The 22,966-nt window shown below is 37.3% G+C and overlaps 2 protein-coding genes across 5 annotated transcripts in view; both read right to left on the reverse strand.

Annotated features, from left to right (window-relative positions):
- atf2 (activating transcription factor 2) overlaps nt 1–16,981 on the reverse strand; it is a 31,741-nt gene extending 14,760 nt beyond the window's left edge. The window contains exons 1-8 of one of the 2 annotated variants that reach the window (XM_058786575.1): nt 16,548–16,622; nt 16,037–16,106; nt 15,794–15,890; nt 15,590–15,708; nt 13,594–13,719; nt 10,842–11,020; nt 9,927–10,041; nt 5,799–5,885 (exon numbers count right to left, since the gene is read on the reverse strand). In XM_058786575.1, the coding sequence (XP_058642558.1) occupies nt 5,799–5,885; nt 9,927–10,041; nt 10,842–11,020; nt 13,594–13,719; nt 15,590–15,708; nt 15,794–15,890; nt 16,037–16,084 (771 nt within the window). In that variant the 5' untranslated portion in view covers nt 16,085–16,106; nt 16,548–16,622. Of the gene's footprint in view, nt 1–5,798; nt 5,886–9,926; nt 10,042–10,841; nt 11,021–13,593; nt 13,720–15,589; nt 15,709–15,793; nt 15,891–16,036; nt 16,107–16,547; nt 16,623–16,850 lie in introns of those variants that run through there. The other variant, XM_058786574.1, reaches the window with a different exon arrangement.
- Nucleotides 16,982–17,274: 293 nt separating this feature from the next.
- On the reverse strand, nt 17,275–22,107 carry atp5mc3a (ATP synthase membrane subunit c locus 3a). 3 transcript variants are annotated; one of them, XM_058786576.1, is made up of 5 exons: nt 21,851–21,931; nt 21,590–21,664; nt 20,719–20,781; nt 18,498–18,688; nt 17,275–17,848 (listed from the first exon to the last, which is right to left on the reverse strand). In XM_058786576.1, exons 2-5 carry the CDS (start codon nt 21,626–21,628, stop codon nt 17,734–17,736), a joined length of 408 nt encoding a protein of 135 aa, XP_058642559.1. In that variant the 5' UTR covers nt 21,629–21,664; nt 21,851–21,931; the 3' UTR covers nt 17,275–17,733. The 3 variants fall into 3 exon arrangements, with proteins under 3 accessions (XP_058642559.1, XP_058642560.1, XP_058642561.1); XM_058786577.1 differs by lacking the exon at nt 21,851–21,931 and adding an exon at nt 21,058–21,171 and having other exon boundaries at nt 21,590–21,844; XM_058786578.1 differs by lacking the exons at nt 17,275–17,848; nt 18,498–18,688; nt 20,719–20,781 and adding an exon at nt 21,058–21,171 and having other exon boundaries at nt 21,851–22,107.
- Between the last annotated feature and the right edge of the window lie 859 nt (nt 22,108–22,966).

Below are 22,966 nucleotides of genomic sequence, written 5' to 3' on the forward strand. Positions count from 1 at the left end.
TGTAACCATGGCCACAGGCACGGAGGACGCATTAATTTTCATGAAAAAAAAACAAGAAAAGAGCATTATTTAAACAGCCATCCTCAGCAGACCAATCTATCTAGCAAATTAGTTTATAGAACACCCTTCCCGAACTCTACATTTCTACATGACTACAAAGAAATTATTCACGTGGAACAAGTCACGCAAGGGCTGAGCGAACGACTGAAAGAGAAAGAGAAAGAGAAAGAGAAAGAGAAAGAGAAAGAGAAAGAGAAAGAGAAAGAGAAAGAGAAAGAGAAAGAGAAGAGAAAGAGAAACAGAGGGACTGTGAACGATGTGTGCGGGGCCAGTCAGATTCATATTTCATATCTGCCATCGGAGCCCCATCAGAGCAGTAGCCCTCCATCTCGAGGGTTTTATTCAACCATCTGCTCCTTTATTACTTATCTTTATTTTGCAACTAATTAACAGCATAATCTTCTAAATTCAGCAAGTTAATTATCATTATTGTGATCTTTGCAGCATCATCAGTCCTTGTAAAGTGCCGTGTCTGTGTGGCAGGGGAGCGAGAGAGAGAGAGAGAGAGAGAGAGAGAGAGATGAGGGGGTGTTTGCTTGACGAGGGCTCATTAGATGTTTTCTGATGAGTTGAGGTTTTGTGCGTTTGCTTCCTGTAGATGGAGGTTATCTGGAAGGTGTATGTGTATGAATATATTTTATGTGCGTATGTGTATGCTGATGTGGAGCATGTTATGAATGTTTGGTCATGAGGTAGATGTGCATTTGTTGGTGTCTGGATGCAAGCATGTACTTATTTGGTCATATGCTTATAAATAAATAGGGTACAAAGCAGGGCTTGAGACTCTTAAAAAAGTCAGTCTAATTTCTTAAAAGTGTTAGTAAAATCAGGTCATTTCAAGAGCTCATGTTAAATATTATGTGGCATTTTATTAAAAGTTGGGAAATGACTGAACACAGTTTAAATACTTGACTTTTTCATGATTTCTTTTTAAAGAATGGTAAAAGGGTTGCAGACTTAGCCCCTACTGAGCGATAACTTAATTTAGCCCTAAACTTGACTAGCTTAAAGGGGTCATATGATGCGATTTCAGGTTTTCCTTTCTCTTTGGAGTGTTACAAGTTGTTTGTGCATAGATAAGATCGTTGCAAAGACTAAAGTCTCAAAACCAAGGATTAATTCTTTATAAAATTAAGACTTGACCCCGCCCACCTAAAACGGCTTGTTTAAACACGCCCCTACATGTCTACGTCACGGTGTGGGGAGATTTGCAAAACAACGCCCAAACGTATACGCAAAGAAAGAAGGTTTTAAAAGAAAGAACTATTATTCTCGCTGTAATATTGTTGTTGCCGCCGGCGCCATATCTTGGAGACGCTGTGTTTCATTGTGAAAGCGAAACTACTTTGTTTGGGCTTCCAAAAGAGGACACAACTAGAAATCAGTGGTTAAGTTGTATTTACAACACTGTTCTAGAACAGTTCACCCCAAATATTCGAGTGTGTGCAGCACATTTTACGGAGGACTGTTTCCTGAACCTGGGAGTAGCCTGCCAGCTATGCTCAAAGACTGTTTCTATAAAGTGGGGCAATTCCAACTTTGCAAGGTCAGTCTGGCGCTTCTGACTCACAGCCTGTAAGTATGTTTTCATATTTAAAGAATTTGCCACTGACTATTCAAACGTGTGTTTTGAGCTGTTTAGAGTAGTGCTTGTTTATGTGTCGTTTCTCAGATCACAAATGCAGACATGGTAATGTTTGCGCGGCGCGATGCGTAAAAAGACAGTATGAGTCATTATAATCAGTAATTATGTCCCCACTGGATGCAACAAATGACTTGTTTGTAATGGGTTTTATTGTTTTTGTGTCATCGCGTCAGGACACGGCATCACAATACGGTAAGGGGCATGACATTTTCATCTCACGCTTGAGGTATTCGGCCAATCACAATGCACTGGATAACTGGCCAATCAGAGTATGCCTCGCTTCTCATAACGATGAGCTTTGTAAAAATCTGTGTGTTTTAGAAAGGCGGGGCATAGAGGAGCAACAATAATGTACAGTATGTGGAAAATATTGTTTTTTGAACCTTAAACCGCATAAACACATAGGATTACATCAAATACACAAAATAATGTTCTTTTTAGCAACGTCATATGACCCCTTTAACTACTTAAGTGTCACTAGCCCTTGGCGCTCTTTATTCGTTGTTTTTTTCTCTATCTAAATTATATATCATTTGAAATCTTAAAGAGGTCATATGACGTTGCTAAAAAGAACATTATTTTGTGTATTTGGTGTAATGCAATGTGTTTATGCGGTTCAAAAAACACATTATTTTCCACATACTGTACATTATTGTTGCTCCTCTATGCCCCGCCCTTACAGAAACGTGCAGATTTTTACTAAGTTCATCGTTCTGAGAAGCAAGGCGTGCTCTGATTGGCCAACTATCCAGTGCATTGTGATTGGCCGAATACCTCAAGCGTGAGACAGAAATGTTACGACCCTTACCGTTTTGTGATGCCGTGTCCCAGCGCGACGACACAAACACAATAAAACCCATTACAAACGAGGCATTTGTTGCATCCAGTGGGGACATACCGTATTGACCCGAATATAAGACGATGTTTTTATCTTGGAAATACATATGAAAAAACGCGGTCGTCTTATATTCGGGGTCTAGACTTTGACATGTCAGTAATACACCCACAACAATAGGTGGTGCCAACAACGCATAAAACGAGTGTGCCATGAAATATGTAATGTAACGTGTGTTGTAAAGATCGCGAGTGAAAACAAAAGAAAAAGAAAAGCTTACAGCAGCACGATTCGTGACTGTCATTTTAGTCTGATGGGACCAAACTTCTCTGTAAGTGACTTTAAAACATAAGACACTACCCAGATTTGAAGACTACAATAAGATTTCACTTCTACTGTTAATAAAAATTTTGGTAGGCTACTATGAGATGGATAGCCTAAATGTTATATAATTCAGATGGGCTAACTGTTATTTCAATGGTATATCAAAAAGTGTATATTTTTCAATGTCATTGTTGGTACATTTTACCAGTATTTACCATACTTTCAAAACAAAAATTAAAATAGGAAAAATATGCAATTTGAAAATAATTTAAGAAAAAATGTTTTACAGAGAGAGAGAGAAAAAAAACAAACAAACAAGATTTGGTTTTCAAAAAGCCTTTTTCCAAAAGGTACATCTGGGAAAAGGGGGGTCGTCTTATAATCAGGGTCGTCTTATATTCGGGACAATACGGTAATTACTGATTATAATGACTCATACTGTCTTTTTACGTGTCGCGTTGCATCGTGCCACGTAAACATTACCATGTCTGCATTTGTGATCAGAGAAACGACAAACAAGCACCTCTACACTGCTCAAAACTCGCGTTTGAATAGTCAGTGGAAAATGCTTTAAATATGAAAACAGACTTACAGGCTGTGAGTCAGAAGCGCCAGACTGTCCTTGAAAAGTTGGAATTGCCGACTTTATAGAGCATAGCTGCATTTACCCTTTGAGCATAGCTGGCAGGCTACTCCCAGGTTCAGGAAATAGTAAAATGTGCTGCACACACTCGAATATTTGGGTTGAACTGTTCTAGAATAGTGTTGTAAATAAGACTTAACCACTGATTTCAAGTTGTGTCCTCTTTTGGAAGCCCAAACAAAGGAATTTTCGCTTTCACAATGAAACACAGCGTCTCCAGGACATGGCGCCGGTGGCAGCAACAACACTACAGCGAGAATAAAAGTCCCCCCTTCTTTCATTGCGTATACGTTTGGGTAGTGTTTTGCAAATCTCCCCACACCGTGACGTAGACATGTGGGGGCGTGTTTAAACAAGCCGTTTTAGATGGGCGTGGTCGAGTCTTAACTTTTATAAAGAATATCTCTTTGGTTTTGAGACTTTAGTCTTTGCAACTTCAGGGATCTTATCTATGCACAAACAGCTTGTATCACTCCAAAGAGAAGGAAAACTTGAAATTGCATCATATGACCCCTTTAAAACCTCAAAATTCATCCTTTGAAAACAATTTTGAAATCGGACATTGTGTTACCATGGAAATTGTACTTTAAAATCTTTTAGCGGTCCTCTCCCCTAAAATGTATTACGGTCTTTTAGAATCAAAACTTTTATAATCTTGACAAAATACAGATCATCGTAAAGGTCTCAAGATTCCATATTTGGTGGTTATTTTGTGATAGAAGTAATATTGACAAAGAAAATTAGACGTGTGAAAAACGCATTAAAAAAATTATTATTCAATGGAGTTTTGATGGCACCCGGTGGCTATTTGTGGTATAACACCCTAAATAAAATCTCACAGGAACCTCAAATTTTTTATATCAACTTCAAATTTGGAACATAACTTATTTAGACATAAGGCTTTAATTTTATATCAATTTTGTAAAATATTTATTTTATATAAAATAAAATAAAATTGGTACAGTGTATTTTCTTTAAAGTAAATTTAAAATTCTATAACCTTTTTGATACTTTAATATTTTGAAATTATTCCAATTCTGCAATAATCTGCAAATTGTCTTCTTAAAAAATAAAATAAAAAAAAGTGTCCAATCTTAGGTCTGTATTCCAAACGTTCAAGAATTCTAACAATTTAATCCCAAATTTTGGTCTATAATAACTAATAAATGTATATTTCCCATTTATTAAAGAAAAACACATTTGTTTGATAACTTTTTTTTTACAGTAACTTTAGGAACAGGGTTAAATGGTTGAGCTTGAGAAATGCACATGGCATACAATTAAAAATAAATAAATAAATGTTTACATAAACTACTGGTCAAAAGTTTGGAATAATTTATATATTTAATGTTTTTGAACGAAAGCTCTTCAGAAATCCTTCTAATAATCATTCTAACATACTGATGTGCTCAATTATTTATAATGGTTATTTTCATCAGTGTTGTGCTGCTGAATATTTTTGTGAAAACCATTATACAGTTGTTTTAAGATTTTTTAATGAATAGAAAATTCAAAACAACAGCATTTATTTAAAATCGAAATCTTTTATAACATTAAAAATGTCTTTACTGTCACTTTTGATCCATTTAATGCAGCCTTGCTAAACAGAAGTGTTCATTTCTTTCTTTCATTCTTTTTTTTATTTTACTTACCCAAAACGTTGGAGTGTATCACACTTTTTACAAAAATATTAAGCAGAAAAAAGAAAGAAATGTTTCTTGAGCAGCAAATCATCAAATTAGGATGATTTCTGGAGGATCTGTGACACTGAAGACTGAAGTAATGATGAATTACATTAAAAAAAAATTATTGTAATAAATTGTTATAATATTTAAGAATATTACTCTCTTTTTACATTTTACATCACAGGAATTTTTTTTACAAACAGAAATTACATTTTAATATATATTCAATTACAAAACAGTTTTTAAATTGTAAAAATATTTAACAATATAATGTATAACATATATAACAATATAACTTTTAACAATATAATTAAATAAAAAAAACATAGCTGTTCTCTAGATTTCAAAGTACATGTCAGCATCCACTACTTCAACAGTCTCTGCTTGTCTGATAGTGTACAAACACACAAACACACATAAAAAAACTCGCGCGAGATGCCCTCTTGTGCTCTTGTACAGGAACTACACAAAGCTCAATGTTGTGTCAGTGTTGTGGACTGTACATCCTAAGTCCCTCTGGGCTGAAGGAAAATCTGCTTACACTAAAATATGCTTGCAAATGAGGCGCATGTGGATGTATATGTAAATGAGAGGGGCGTAAATTACCATCTTGGCTTCTGATTGGACAGGCTGTGGAGAGGAGGGGCCAGGGATTCCAGGGACACTAGGCACTACGGTGACTGGTCTGACCAGCTGAAAACACACCAGACACCACAGAAAACATCAATGCATTGTCTCAAACACACTAAATAAGAAACATAAAAGAAGCAAACAGAACTAAAGACACAAACATGCCCCTCATTATCCCACAAACACACAGTAAGGGCTCAGCCCATATCTGTGGCTAAGCTTCTACTATGAGCAATGAAAACAAGAAACAAAAATGTACCATGTACAATAATGTAGCAGATAATAACACCACAGTATTTTTATATTTCCATAACAAAAATAATAAAAAGGGCCTCCTGCCAAAAACAAAATCTGGTAATACTTTAAGGTGTCCTTGTTACACGTTACATGTCCTTACTACTATAATAACAATAAATTATGCATAATTACATGCAAGCAACCCAAAACCAAGCCCTAATCCTTCCCCTAACCAAATAGTAAGTACATGTAGTTAATTAATATTACTCAGTACATAAATGTATAGTTACACTGTAACAAGGACACCTTAAAATAAAGGGTTGCACTTTATTTTACAGTATGTGTACTTACAATGTACATGCCTAAGAAAGTACTGGTAATATAAGGTAACTACATGGGGTAGGGTTAGGTTTAGGGGTAGTTTCAGGGTAAGTACCTAGTTATTGTAATTTCTAAAATTAGAACATAGTATGTACATGAGTAACAGGATTGTAAAATAAAGTGCTACCAAATAAAGTGTAACCTAAATCCTATAGAATAAACTGCAGTAGGTATTAGGGAATATATTTCTTTGTTTCTTTTTCCCCATCTCTCTCCTTTCCTCCTGCTGAAAGCCTACGGGACATAATCATATGCTGCTCAGTGTTCCACACAGATCATCAAGCACACACACACACACACACACACACACACACACACACACAGGGTCTGAACTGCCCCAGACACGTGTGTATGAGTGATAATGTGTCTCTGCATACATTACCACACACCTCACAGGCTGACGTCATGAAAGCGGCGCAGTGTCCTTCATCCACCAACACACACTTAAACACACTCAACGCACTGGAGCCATGTTTAAGAGTGCTTAGATCACTTCCCAGCACACTCATGATGGATTTGTGGAACGTTTACATCTGGTTAGGGGACAGATTGCTTTTTACACATGTAGTAACATGCGTAGCAAATGTGTCTCCTGTGACCACTTGATTTGAAGGGGAGGGTTTTTAAAGAAAGGAAAACATCTGATTCTGAACATTCAGTGTTGTTTTAGTCAAGCCTCCGTGTTAACTGTACTTCGGAATGTGTGTGTATGTGACCATAAACGGCTGTGGATCACATCTCTGACAAACAGCGGCCAGGACAAACCCATCTACTACATCATAATCCTGCAGCACTGGAACACAAAGGAGATTACCTTGAAATGTCTAATTAGCCAAAAACAAATCCGCCCTCTACAGGCATTTTGAACGTGAATCAAAAACTCCAAAACCTAGTGAGCTGCTTATTAAGACTTATTAAGCTTATTAATTTCTAATATACCTTTGTTTAGAAATTCTATGCCAACATGTCCTTCACAGACAGAATGAATTCTAGTTCTTTCTCTTAAGTTCAATTATACTGTTGTCAAGGTTTCACAAAACAGTTTTTAATGTCTAGTATTTCCCACCCTCTCTTAGAATTAAAGAAGTCATATCATGGAAAAAGATATTACAGAGTTTACTGTACTAAACACTGTAACTCTCAAAAGTCTCAAAGTCCTGCTCAGTCCAAAAAGAACATTTACTGAAACCTACGATACAATGTGTCAAGCTTTATGGTGTTCCTGGCTGTGTCGCAGCCTTCTGAAATGTATTTTTTTAACAGTCCCTGATCATGTCAGGACACATCTTGTTATCAGGGTGTTGGTGGTTATGTTGATGAGCTCATGGTTGTAATGTCTATGGAACTTTTTAAATTACCTATGTTAAGTCAAAACCAGGTCAAACTTTTTGGCCCTTTTTTTAAATAAGCACAGTTATGGAGAGACATGGAAACTATGGGAGAGGAGAGTGAAGGAGAGGATGAAGTGGATGACGATCTGACCATATCCCTTCCTTCTGATATTAATTATTTTATTAATATTTCTTGTGTGATTATTAATCAAGTTACTGATCAGTATTTAACCTCCCAGATTGTTTGATGATTGACTTAAGTAGTAGAGCCATCTATATTCGTATAGATTGACGTGTGCATATCCTTTTTAGAGGTAGTCAGAGTAAAAGGTGTGAACACATGCTGAGTGTATTCTTTCCTTAGGGCCATAAGGTCAGGCTAAGGGCCTTAGTAGCATCTACGTGAGCTACGAGTGATGGAGAGAACTGTGACATTTAGATGTTTGATTAAACAGATATTAGAGAATCCTGTTCTATCCTGTATTTCTATTCTCCAAGATTGATGGCTGCATAGTATGTGTGTAACCAACCATACTGATAAGATGCTCACTAGAAGCTAGAAAACCTTGAGATGCAGATAAGGGCTCTGCGTGTATGTGTGCGTGTCGGCATCTATTCTCTGTTTAGATGAGAAGACTGTCTTCTGCAGCCATCCTGATCCGAGCTGAGGTGTCGTCTTCTTCATTTGCTGATGCCTGCAATAATCATTTGGAGATATGCTTGAAGCGTTTACGTCCATATGTGGAAACGGTCTAAGTTTATCTATGTTTTGGAACCAATCAGAATTTTGCTGACTTATGCATTGACGCAATTAGCATCCTCTCTCAGGGTGTAATTGTTGGTGATTTTGAATTGTAAGCACACAGTGGCCAATGAACTCCATGCGAGTGTTAAAGCTGACTCCTGCCTGAAACTGCAAACCATTTCTTCAGTAAATGTCTTCAATTGAAACGCATCTCTTGACTCCTTGCCTTCATTCAACAACACCTGGTCCTTTGGGTTTTAACTGTTATTCCCCAACAAGAGAGTGCAGCAGGACTGGGAAAGGATCTAGAGTCAGGACTGAAACTCTATTTGCCCAAAGTGTTATTGCAGCATATGTTGAGGCTGCTCACAAGGCTATGCCTCCAACACCATGTCAATTTTTGAATGACCCATTTTTGTTGCAGAGTTTTCACAAATAGTCTGTGTGGACTGGGGCGAGAGTTTAAATTGTAAACATTAGGTTTTGTTTACATAGCCAGTACCGGTCTTTTATCTAAAAAAAAAAAAAAAAAAAAAAGAAGAAAAAAAAGGGGAATTCGTATTTACCATGTAATGATCCCTTTAAAAATGAACATGTTGTTGGTCAACACTGCGTTAGTTCAACCAAAAATAAACATTCTGTCATTAATTACTCACCCTCATGTCGTTCCAAACACATAAGACCTTCTTTCATCTTCGGAACTCAAATTAAGATACTTTTTAATAAAATTTGAGAGCTTTTTGACCCTCCATAGACAGCAAGAGAACTACCACATTCAAAGCCCGGAAATGTAGTTAAGGACATCAATAAAATAGTCCATGTGACATCAGTGATTCAACTGTAATGTTATGAAGCTTTGTTAAGAATACTTTTTGCGCACAGAGAAAACAAAAATAACGACTTTATTCAACAATTTCTTCTCTTCCGTGTCAGAAGCATGCATGTTGACAAGCTGCAGTGAATCCGGGTTCTACGTCAGAAGGCTGGTTCCTGCGTCAGCAGCACTACACGCATGCATTGCATTACTCTCGTGAATGTGTGTCGAAGACTGACATGGAAGAGAAGAAATTGTTGAATGAAGTCGTTATTTTGGTTTTCTTTCTCGTAGCTTCATAAAATTAAGGTTGAACCACTGATTTAAATGATATCCTTACTGCCTTTCTGGGTCTTGGAACCAATTTCAATTGCGTTGCTGTATATGCAGGGTCAGAAAGCTCTCGGATTTCATCAAAAATATCTTAATTTGTGTTCCGAAGGTGAACAAAGGTCTTACGGGTTTGGAAGGACATGAGGGTGAGTAATTAATGACACAATTTTCATTTTTGGGCGAACTGTCCCTTTAATGATGTAAAATCATTGTCCAGGAGCTTTCTGTACACACTACAGAGAGAGTGCTTGTGGAACACTCACAGGAATGGCAGTGGGTATGTGTACGCTGGAGCTGGCGATGGTGGCTGGAATGGCGACTGGCATCGTCTGACCGTTAGGCAGCTGCAGCAGAACCGGAAACGTGCCAGACACCGGACTGAAGACAGACAGAGAGATGGGGGAAACAGAAACAAAACTCATACCAAATGTTACATTAACATAATTGTAGTACAGAATTTATATGCAAAGGCTTGTAACACAAATAGGCTACAAAAACAAGCTATACATGCTTTAAAGTCAACATGAAACAGTAATTGCACAGTATTTTACTTTTGTAATGTGACATTTTTAATGAGGAGAAACAGGACGGGAACTAATTTTTTCCATCAAGAAATATATTAAATGGTAAATACTAAATGTTTCTTATTAGAACTGAGTCAGAGGTGACTAAGAGTCAATCACATTCACAATGCTTATTTTTAATATCTATAGCTATTTGCTAGTATATATATATACTGTAAATTACATAAAAACAAATGGCAAGATTTAAAAAATAAAGATATAAAGCTGTTTAGGGCAGGGCAATTATTACATTTTAACTACATATTACAAACTTTTTTGTGATAAATCATGCAAAAAAAAGTGTATTAAAAAGCAAACAGTGTCAATCATTTTGTGTTCATATTGACTTTAAGTGATAAGAACATAAACAACAACAGCTAGAATTTTCTCTTCAATTGGTGTGTGAAAAAACAAAAGGCTCAAACAAAACCTGTCTGATGGTCAATTCTATGATGTAAAAGTAAAGGCACATGGATCACAAGCAACTGAAACTAAATCATAAATTCTCCAAGTAAATGAGTGACGAAAACCAAACACCAAATGAGGTGTAAAAGGAAAAAAAATGATGGCAAACTAAGAGAGGAGCAGAATAAGTAACATTTAGAAGTTACTTACACTATCGGTCTACTAGAGGATGGGACCTGGGTTATAACAGAGCTAGATGTTGGAGATGGGAGAGCTTGCTGAATAACAACACCAGCCTCATTGCTGGCCAGTAGTACATTGGGGACTTGGAGGGAGGCAGGACGGACTATAGTGGATGGAGGCAGAGAGGTCGGCTGCAAAGAAACCTCCTGAAAACACCACACGAGAGCCAAGCTGCATCAACCGCTCACACAAAACTACACTGTCCATTACTGATCTTATACCATTTCTGACTGTGTTTGTAGCTTTTACATCGCAGGGAGCACATACATTATTCATCTATGAATTAAAAAACTGCAATTTGCAGTGTTCTACAGTTGATAGATGACAGAGGGCATCAAAAAAATCAGTCTCAAAAATTACTTCACTGCAATCAAAAGTTTGGGAGTAGGTTTTTTAATGCTTTTAAAGTTAAGTTTCTTATGCTTTCCAAGGCTGCATTTATTTGATAAATATTATTACAATTTTAAATAATGTTCTACAGTGGGGCAAAAAAGTATTTAGTAAGCCACCAATTGTGCAAGTTCTCCCACTTAAAAAGTTGAGAGAGGCCTGTAATTTTCATCATAGGTATACCTCAACTATGAGAACAAAATGAGAAAACAAAATCCAGAAAATCACATTGTAGGATTTTTAAAGAATTTATTAGCAAATTATGGTGGAAAATAAGTATTTGGTCAATAACAAAATTTCATCTCAATACTTTGTTATATACCCTTTGTTAGCAATGACAGAGGTCAAACGTTTTCTGTAAGTCTTCACACACTGTTGCTGGTATTTTGGCCCATTCCTCCATGCAGAGCAGTAATGTTTTGGGGCTGTCGCTGGGCAACACGGACTTTCAACTCCCTCCAGATTTGCGCTGGGGTTGAGATCTGGAGACTGGCTAGGCCACTCCAGGACCTTGAAATGCTTCTTACGAAGCCACTCCTTCGTTGCCCGGGCGGTGTGTTTGGGATCATTGTCATGCTGAAAGACCCAGCCACGTTTCATCTTCAATGCCCTTGCTGATGGAAGGAGGTTTTCACTCAAAATCTCACGATACATGGCCCCATTCATTCTTTCTTTGGATGCAACTCAGCATTCTTTCTCCTCCAAACACGACAAGTTGAGTTTTTACCAAAAAGTAAAAACTCAACTTGCAATCCTCTTCTGGATCATCCAAATGCTCTCTAGCAAACTTCAGACGGGCCCGGACATGTACTGGCTTAAGCAGGGGGACACGTCTGGCACTGCAGGATTTGAGTCCCTGGCGGCGCAGTGTGTTACTGATGGTAGCCTTTGTTACTTTGGTCCCAGCTCTCTGCAGGTCATTCACTAGGTCCCCCCGTGTGGTTCTGGGATTTTTGCTCACAGTTCTTGTGATCATTTTGACCCCACAGGGTGAGATCTTGCGTGGAGCCCCAGATCGAGGGAGATTATCAGTGGTCTTGTATGTCTTCCGTTTTCTAATACTTGCTCCCACAGTTGATTTCTTCACACCAAGCTGCTTACCTATTGCAGATTCAGTCTTCCCAGCCTGGTGCAGGTCTACAATTTTGTTTCTGGTGTCCTTTGACAGCTCTTTGGTCTTGGCGATGGTGGAGTTTGGAGTTGGACTGTTTGAGGTTGTGGACAGGTGTCTTTTATACTGATAACAAGTTCAAACAGATGCCATTAATACAGGTAACGAGGAGCCTCTTAAAGAAGAAGTTACAGGTCTGTGAGAGCCAGAAATCTTGCTTGTTTGTAGGTGACCAAATAATTATTTTATAATTAATTCTTTAAAAATCCTACAATGTGATTTTCTGGATTTTTTTTTCTCATTTTGTCTCTCATAGTTGAGGTATACCTATGATGAAAATTACAGGCCTCTCTCATCTTTTTAAGTGGGAGAACTTGCACAATTGGTGGCTGACTAAATACTTTTTTGCCCCACTGTACTTTAATATTTTAAAACGTAATTTATTTCTGTGATTTCAAAGCTGAATGTTCAGCATCATTGCTCTGATGAATAGAAAGTTAAAAAGATTATTTTTTAATACAATTTTATAAATTTATTGATCAAACGTTACAGTTTATGTATCAATTTATTTCTTTTATTAAAGACCCCAAACTTTTGAACAGTAGGGTAACTACTGTAATTAAGAAATATGTATATTTTCAGCATTTTGAGAGCTCACATTAGAGACGACGAGTAAAAAAAAATCATGCTTCTAGAGATCACAGAGCACTCAAAATGAATGTTTATTCACTAAAACTTCTACAGCTTCAATCTTAAAGTCAGAATCAGAGTATTTGCTGACTTAGGAAGAAAGTATCATCTTTATCACACACTCTGGAGAACAAAGAGATTTCTTCATAGAGCTACGGGAACGAGTATTTCTCTATGAAGAAATGCATTTTCATCTAAAAGCCAGTAGCTCTGGGAAAAGCTAAATCAAGCAGCAAACACCTTTCACTTGTGCACAGAGGGGAGAAGGCAGTCACACAAACCTGGACTGCTAAAACATAGGCTATAGGTAGGGAAAACTACGAATTACTGACAACACAGTTCTGCAAAATATGAGCCTAGGATCCTCGAGGTGGACTTTCCCTAACATTGCTCTACTACAAGCTCCTTTGCATGAAATATTCTTCCTAAACACCTTCAAGTAACTACCACACATAGAGGACCTAAAAAAGTCCTACCCATTACTGCAAGAGTTTATGCAGCTCTCTGTATAGCAGAGTCTCTGTATACCTTGTCGTCAGTGGTTGTTGACTCAGGGTGGGGAAGGGGACTGTCTCGGTGGGACTCAATGGGTGTGTGCTCCTCTATTTTGTTTCGAACAACAGGAGTCGCAAGGGGAGACAAGTCCAGAGGCAACTGCAATAACAACATGCAGATCAATGTTTGATTACGCACACATATCACAAAATCAGCTTTTATCCACTGGGATTGAAAAGTATTTTAAAATGTTTACATTTACATTTAGTCATTTAGCAGACGCTTTTATCCAAAGCGACTTACAAATGAGGACAATGGAAGCAATCAAAATCAACAAAAGAGCAATGATACGTAAGTGTAAGTCTCAGTTAGCTTAACCTAGTACATGTAGCAAGGGTTTTTTAATTATATAATAAATAAAGAAAAAGAATAGAGCAAGCTAGTGTTAGAGGCCTTTTTTGCTTTGGTTAATTGTATAATAAATAAAAAGAAAAGAAATAGAATATAAAAAGAATAGAGAAGATTTTTTGTTTGTTTGTTTTAAGAAAACAAGCAGTTAGTAAATGAATAGAGTGTAAGTCTAAAAGGGGCAAGTTTTTTTTTTTTTTTAAGAATAGAATTAGAACAGAGAGTGCTAGAGTTAGAGGGTCAAATAAAGAAGGAAGATATGTGTTTTTAGCCGATTCTTGAAGATGGCAAAGGATTCAGCTGCTCGGATTGAGTTGGGCAGGTCATTCCACCAGGAGGGAACATTTCATTTAAAAGTCCGTGAAAGTGATTTTGTGCCTCTTTGGGATGGCACAATAAAGCGACGTTCACTTGCAGAATGAAAGCTTCTAGAGGGCACATAAGTCTGAAGTAATGAATTTAGGTAAAGGGGTGCAGAGCCAGTGGTGGTTTTGTAGGCAAACATCAATGCCTTGAATTTTATGCGAGGAGCTATTGGTATCCAGTGCAAATTGATAAACAGAGGTGTGACGTGCATTCTTTTCGGCTCATTAAAAATTCTGGATTAATTGTAAAGGTTTGATAGAACTGGCTGGAAGACCTACCAAGAGAGCATTGCAATAGTCCAGCCTGGACAGAACAAGAGCTTGAAGAAGGAGTTGTGAAGCATATTCCGAAAGAAAGGGACTGATCTTCTTGATGTTGAATAAAGAAAATCTGCAGGACTGGGCAGTTTTAGCAATGTGGTCTAAGAAAGTCAGCTGATCATCAATCACAACTCCAAGGTTTCTGGTTGTTTTTGAAGGAGTTATGGTTGATGTGCCTAACATCATGGTGAAATTGTGATGAAACGATGGGTTTGCTGGAACCACAAGCAGTTCTGTCTTGGCAAGGTTGAGTTGAAGGTGATGGTGCATCCAGCAATAAATGTCTGTTATACAAGCTGATATGCGAGCAGCTATCGTTGGATCATCAGGATGGAATAAGAGGTAGGGTTGAGTGTCATCAGCATAGCTGTGATATGAAAAGCCATGTTTCTGAATGACAGAGCCTAGTGATGCCATGTAGACAGAGAAGAGAAGTGGTCCAAGAACTGAGCCCTGAGGCACTTCAGTAGTTAGATGTTGCGACTTGGACACCTCACCTCTCCAAGATACCTTGAAGGACCTATCTGAGAGGTAAGACTCAAACCACTAGAGTGTGGTTCCTGAGATGCCCTTTGCCAACAGGGCTGACAGGTGGATCTGGTGTTTGTTTGTATTTTATAATAATAATCATATTTCTTGAGCAGCAAATCAGCATATTAGAATGATTTCTGAAGGATCATGTGACACTGAAGACTGGAGCAATGATGCTAAAAATACAGCTTTGCATCACGGCAATAAATTACATTTTAAAACAAATTCAAATAGAAAACATTTATTTTATATTGTAATAATATTTCGCTATATTACTCTTTTTGCTTTAGTGAGCATAAAAGACTCCTTTCAATAACATAAAATATCTTATCAACCCCAAATCTTTGAACAACAGTTTATTTGTAAAATGATCACACAGCTGAGTTATAAAATGACATCTTTACCTTTTTAACGTCATCCTCCGTGGCCTTTTTAAAGTCATGCTCAAACGGGCTGGTGAGCTCGTTAAACAGCCCGACCTCCTCACAGTTCTTCAGGAAGCGGGTTGGTGTCGGTGTCTGGTCTGCAACAGTAGCCCATAAAGCCATGAATAATAATAGTTCATGTTCATTTGCTTTTATTGCAAACCACTGACTTTTCAGACTCACCAGCGATGATGACACTGTCATTGCGTGCTGGACCAAATCTTAGGGTCATCTCATGCTTGTGTTTATGCACCGCCAGGTGGTCTTCATTTGTGAATCGCTGTTGCAGCCAGACAGTCATTATGTAGATGCATGAACCATACATAGTAGTATGAAACAGAAAATGGACAAAAAAGCATGTAACTTAATTGGAGTGTATATTTAAATATCTGTTAGTGCTTTAAGTGTGTAACAGTGATCACATGCCTGTCCGCAGCCAGGAGCAGTGCAGAGAAATGGTTTATCATCACTCATATTCACAGCTTCAGTCTGCCACCTGATAACATTAAAGTCAAACTTGCAATTTGTCATTCATTAACAACATAATTTAAAGCCACACCATAACCATGTGCAATAGTAAGTATTATTCTGTGCTACTATTACTAAGAGCTTAATGATTTGTGTTGTGTCAGACCAAGCTGTCAAAGCAGGTTTGCCAGGACATAAAGATATTATAAGATTAAAAGCAGAATGACAGGGATTATGCATCACTATCTATATAATATACATTTAAACACTTGACATTGGCCTCTATGTGTTTATTATACTAATCAGTAACTCACATACAGTAATGAAATGTGCTGTAATGATCAGGCTGATGCTCATTGATAACAGCACAACCTATTGTCACTTTCTGCTTTAAATCCCTCTAAATAACACTGTATCTCTATATCCTCACAGACCCAAACTCAAAGCGCCTGTGACTTTAACCACAAACCTGCATTTCTTTAGTGTATTTCCAGCAACACCAGGACTGTATCATCACTAAACAGATTGTTTACATCAGTCTCAGCAGGCTAATCAATGCTTAGCATCATCTCTCATTCATTTCAATGGGACTTCAGCTAGCTGTTAGCATGCGTCGCCATATTAATAACAAAGAAACACCAACAAGCTTTGAATGTGTCATAAAAATGCATTTTATGGTGTTACATATTCAGACGATTCTACTAGCCACCCGAAAGAGTGCGTAAAAAGGCGCGTTTGTTTATAATTACTGTGCGTTGACGCGCTTACTCACCCGCAGGCTGAACCCTGAAGAGCCAAAGCCCACTTACGCCACCTCTCGCGAGAGTTAGAAACTCCGCTAAACTCTTCAGTGTCGAGATTCTCGCGAGAATTAAGCACTCCGCTCAACCCAGGGCCAAGCCCTTTAAACTCTAATCTCGCGATGAATAAATGCTCTGCTGACCCCTTCAGAGCGAAAGCACATTGCCATTTGAAATCTCGCGAGTGATGAGCTCTGGTTTTGAAAATTTTAACTCGTTCTATATAGGATTTAACGCATGACTTTTTAATGTAATGCATAATATTTGTGCAGAAGCAAAATATTTTTCACTGTAGCTCTCTTCACAAGGTTAGAAACATCTGAAGCGTCTTTCCATGAAAACGGTGTACGTTAAGTAATATTGTGTGAATAAAAATAAATACAGACACCACAAAAATACGGTAAACTGTGATCTAAATTTATTTAATGCAATTTACAAAAGCAACTGAGGTTTTAATTGGCTTTCAACCAACTGCTATAAATTTACAGTCATACTATTGACCAGCAGTTTAACCCCTGAAAACATCTGAACGAACCCTTACAGTCTACAGACACAATATTACCCCTATTCTGATGTAGATAAAGTGCTATCAGGTTCTTTATTTCCATGGTGAGTTTCAGTTTGATATGCCAGTAGCACCGATGGAGCTGTTGCTTTTCTCATTCAGTGGGCATGAACAGGATTGAGGGTTTAAATAGTTGAACAATTTTTAATTGTTACATGATTTCTTTAAACAGAGTGGACTTTATATTCATACATTTCCTCTTGCAGAGACAGACAGCAGACGTTTTGGTAGCAACAGCAAAAATATGTAGTCACAACTGTACTAAATGCGTTTACGTAACTAGCAGATTTTCACATGGCGAACAGGATCAAGAAAGCAACCATCAAACAGAAGAGCCCCATGGCTTCAGACAGAGCAAAACCCAGGATGGCGTAAGAGAAGAGCTGTTGCTTTAGAGATGGGTTCCTGCAAAATAACACACAACCATCTTACTAAATCTTGCTTACATGGAGAGACATTTGCAAACATCTGGACAACGTAAGATCCATAATACTTCAATTACTTTGTTGGAAACAATACAGCTCAAATTTCGGGGATAGTACTTTTTTTGGGATAAATAAATAAATAAATGCTTTTTTAAAATTATTATTAAATTCATTGAACGCAACACTAAATTATTTCATACTTCTTCAGAAAATTTCTGTTTCAAATAAATGCTGTTCTTTTGAACTTTCTATTCATAAAATAAACCTGGAAAAACGAAAATTAGTTTCCACAAAAATATTAATCAGCATTATATTACTATATACATCACATTATATATTATATTACTATTAATATTTTCAGCATTGATAAATGTTTCTTGATCAGTAAATCATTATATTAAAATGATTTCTGAAGGATTGTGACACCGAAGACTTAAATTATAATAATAATTCACAGTATTACTGTTTTTACTGTATTTTTGATCAAACAAATGCAGCCTTGGTGAGCAGAAGAGACTTAAAAGAAAAAAAGAAAAAAAATTACTAACCCTAAATGTAGTGTATAATAATGTAACATGATGAAATAATATATTATAATGTGATTACTACATAATTTCAATGTCTCTTACCTGGCATATCCGATGATAAGACTCCCGAACACTGTTCCGATTCCAGCACCGGATCCAGCCACTCCCACGGTGGCAGCTCCCGCTCCAATGAACTTCGCAGCGGTGTCAATGTCGCGGCTCACAGCACTGGTCTGGAAGCTCCTGAGGGCCACCTGAGTGAGGGCCGACTGAGGCAGAACAGAGGCGCTGACCTACAAGAGGAAGAAAGGACTTACTTGACCTCTACACGACCCGAGTGTTCAGCCTGCCACCTACTGTCCCATAACAGCAATAGCCAGAGAGCTCAAACATGATGTCTACTTCAATGACAAGCAATCACTTTTCTGACCGGGGCTAAATACCAAGTTCACAAGGAGCAGAGAAGTTATTACAATTATTTCAAATACCTTAAAGAGACAGTCGCACAACAATGAAAATTGTCATGTCATCACATTATTTTGTTAATCTTTGAAACACATTTTTAAAGGGGTGGTTGACTGCTTTTTTTTCTAGGCTTGATTGTGTTGATAGGGTGTAGTCTAACGTGTTAATGCTTCGTTTTTTTTAAAAACGCATTATTTTTCACATAATTTACTTTTATTCTACACTGCTCTGTCCCTTCTCATGTACACTCCGATGATTTCCTGGTTTTATGAAGCCCCTCCCTCAGAAAAACACAAACGGTCTCTGATTGGCTAGCTGGCCCAATGTGTTGTGATTCGCTAAACTGCCTAGTGCACATCTAAACGTCACACCCCTCACCTCAGCAGCATGCGCTATGGGTGTAAACAATGGCGTCGTCGATATTGCTTATCAGTTTGAGCCCAATTGAGACGCAGAAAATATTAGTCAAGAGGATCGTGCAGAACCTGTGCAAGCACAGCACTTAAAGGATGTTTCAGAATGGTATGTTTTTTGTTTGTTGTTGTCATCTCATACTTTTAGATACGCTGTTATTTGTAAATGCTACTGCTTCTGTTAGCTTCTAATATACGGTTTTATCCTGATTAAAGCTGTAATACAGGAGAAAACATGATTGCGTTGTAGCATTTTTGTAAGAGTAATAAGTGTTCGCCAGCAAGTATTTCTTGCTACCACTGCTTCTCGTATGTGAAAAATATCTGTCTAAAGTATATTACTGTAATACAGTTGACTGACGGAGCTGAGCTGATGATCTGAATGAGAGAGAGAGAGATGCTGAGCAGAGCAGGGGGCACGAGGAACAGGATTAAGAACCGCTGCTTTAGAACATTGATTTTGAAACTTGTGAATCCATTAGAATTGTTAGAAGACAGAATCGTGATTCATTTATTAATAGATTTATTAATTCGTGCATCCATAGTTTTGACTGCATTGCAACAACTCTTCCTCTTCTCTAAATCAGTGCAGCATGGCCCCTTCCCCTTCGTTGCATGTTCGCAGGGGCGGGAATTATCTGGGTTTGTGACATTTTTATAGGCATTAAACTGCTATTATTTAAAAAAATTATATCTCAGTTTGAATTGAACTTTTAGCATCGTAACTTTGCAGATATCGTTTATGCTCAAATAGCAACATTACACACTAAAATTAAAAATGTGAAATCGCAATCAACCACCCCTTTAAATAAATCCTGAGGTTTCTGTCCTACCATACCAAAACTAAGAATATTATTGAAAAAAAATCATAAAAGTGTTGTGAAGTTAATAAATATTAGTCCTAGGCAATGATTAATTGAATCCAAAATAAAAGTTGTGTAAATGTGTGAACTGTATTTTTATTATGTATGCATATATATATATATGACACATGCATGTATACATTTAAGAATTTTTTTTTTATATTAAATATATTTACATATAATATAAATTACATGAATATAAATACATGTAAACAATTTCAAAATACATACTGTATGTGTCTTATTTTGGATGCGATTAATCGTTGCCCAGACCAAAAAAATATGAAGAGCTTTTTAATCCAAGTCATGTAAAGAGATACAATTACTTTATATGATGAACAGATTTAATTTAGGCTTAACCAAAATATTTAGAACAAGATGAGGATAGAAAAATGATGAGTGTTTTCATTTTTGCGTGAACTATCCAAGTAACATGCTTGCAGTGGATCAGAAGAATCAAGTAGATCAAGTTACAGTTTATCTTGTGTGTTCTTCTTACTCTGATGCCTTGTACATTGTCTACAAAGCATGACATTTAAGAGTTACTATACATGAAGACATATATTGAAAGTCAAAAGGAACCTCTGGTCTGGAAAGCACAGCAGCAGAAACTGGCCTGTACAGGGATCTGGACCCCGCACGCACCTAAAACACACACACAAAAAACACTGTATTAATGGATTATAGAAGAATAACCTAAACACTTTTGTGAAAAAAAATGGTGAATTCAAACAATGGTGAACAATAGTTAACAGTCTTCTGAAAGGCATGCATTCTGGAAAAAGCCCGTTTCTGAAGTATGTACATAAGTTACGGCTCAAAGTTCGCTACAGGACAGATGTTTGTAGGCGGCAACATTGAATTATGAAGACACATTTATATTAGTAGTATTAAGCATAGGAAAGATCCATTAAAACTCACCACCATAATTGTGTCAAGTGTTAACCAACAAGGCCAATACCAACAACCTGTCTATTACAATGGGCTGCTAACCTCCACTGTGCCCTTGATAAAGACAACTCCAGAGGGCTGCCCCTGCAATAAGTTACCAAATAACTAAAATTAATATACGAGGTGGCAGAGATACAACAGGACAAGACGTAGTTTTATGCGCATCTTATTCAAAGCATACAGATACAACAAGAAATACCAGACTGGGTGGCACAACCTTCCACGAACACGGGAGGCTGACAAGATTAACGTGTTATTAACCAGCCCAGCGTTTGACCTTAACCTGTTAAGCGTTTTGCGAGCTCAAAACTTTGTAACTGAAGCAAAAGTTCAAAGGTAAACTATAACAACGCGTGACGTTTTACGTTAACGCTTTTAAACGCGTCTCGAAATGAATGAATTACTGAAGTTGAGCCTGCAGGCCGCTTTCATTCACACACAGCTGCTAAAGCGCAATAACAGTGCTTCTTTTTCTTTTCTTCCTGAAGGAGACTTCACTCACCAGGGCAGGTGTGGAGACGAACTTCGCGCAGGTGAACATTTTGAGAGGTGAGTGATTTTGAGCGGCCTGGGACTTCTGTAAGACAAAATAGGAGGTCAGAGAAGATTTAGACGAAGAGCTGGAGAAATACGACTGTCGTACGCAACGAATGCGTGTGCTAACACTATCCCGATCAAACCCGCAGCTCTGAGATCACACAGACTGAAGATGAAAGTAGATTTATGTATTCTGTGTGAACGCTGTCGTTCCTATCCAACTCACCGAAGGCAGAGGTCGAGAACTGCGCCTGCGCACAAGCGACACTGCGCGAAGACCCGGATATTGGCGTGACGTCAACGCAAGGTCGCTGCTGTCGAGCTTTATTTGAAAGAGCTCAGAGACAATTCGCAATGCCACAGAAATCCGAACTAGTTTTGACTTTATCATAAATACGCCAATATAATAATAATGTATTATTGCCATAATTGTGACCTTGGCCTGGAGCACAAAACCAGTCATAAGTAGCACGGGTATAGGCCTATTTGTAGCAATAGCCAAAAATACATCGTAAGGGTCAAAATGATCGATTTTTCTTTTATGCCAAAAAATCAGGATATTAGTTTCAGTTTTAGTTTAATTTATTTATATAGCCCATTTAATAACGACAGAGCCGACCAAAGTGCTACACAGAGAAATATAATTAAACTAAAAATAAAAGGAATTAAAAAATTAAAGGAAACACAAATACACAACACTAAATATCCACACAATAAAACTGTATACAGCAGTTACTCCAACCCATAGGTGTTTTTAAAAAAGATATGTCTTAAGTAAAGTTCCATGAAGATATTTTGTCAATTTCCTGCTGTAAATATGTCAAAACTTCATTTTTGATTAGTAATATGCATTACTAAGAACTTAATTTGGACAACTTTAAAGGCGATTTTCCCAATATTTAGATTTTTTTGCACCCTCAGATCCAGATTTTCAAATGTGAACCTGGACCAAAAAACCAGTCATAAGGGTCAATTTTTCAAAATTGAGATTTATGCATCATCTGAAAGCTGGATACATAAGCTTCCCATTGATGTATTGTTTGTCAGGATAGAACAATATTTGGCTGATATACAACTATTTGGAAATCTTAATTATATGTCCTTAGCTATGAATATTATTAATAAAAAATGAAGTTTGGATATATTTACAGCAGGAAATTTATAAAATATCTTCAGGGAACATGATCTTTACTTAATATCCTAATGATTTTTGGCATAAAGAAAAATCGATAATTTTGACCCATACAATGTATTTTTTTGCTATTAATACAAATATAACTGTGCTACTTATGACTGTGTAACTGTATAAATGTGTGGTCCAGGGTCACAAATAGTTGTATCT

This window comes from Onychostoma macrolepis, chromosome 09 (genome assembly GCF_012432095.1).
Source record: "Onychostoma macrolepis isolate SWU-2019 chromosome 09, ASM1243209v1, whole genome shotgun sequence".
Classification (NCBI taxonomy): domain Eukaryota; kingdom Metazoa; phylum Chordata; class Actinopteri; order Cypriniformes; family Cyprinidae; genus Onychostoma; species Onychostoma macrolepis.

Excerpts from the sequence above, each read along its gene's own strand:
- atp5mc3a (XM_058786576.1), bottom strand. The coding sequence starts at position 21,628 with ATGTTCACCTGCGCGAAGTTCGTCTCCACACCTGCCCTG. Across the intron at positions 18,689-20,718 it reads CTGTGCTTTCCAGACCAGAG|GTCAGCGCCTCTGTTCTGCC; the intron begins GTTCCTTTTGAC and ends TTCCTCTTGTAG. Across the intron at positions 17,849-18,497 it reads CTTATCATCGGATATGCCAG|GAACCCATCTCTAAAGCAAC; the intron begins GTAAGAGACATT and ends GTTATTTTGCAG.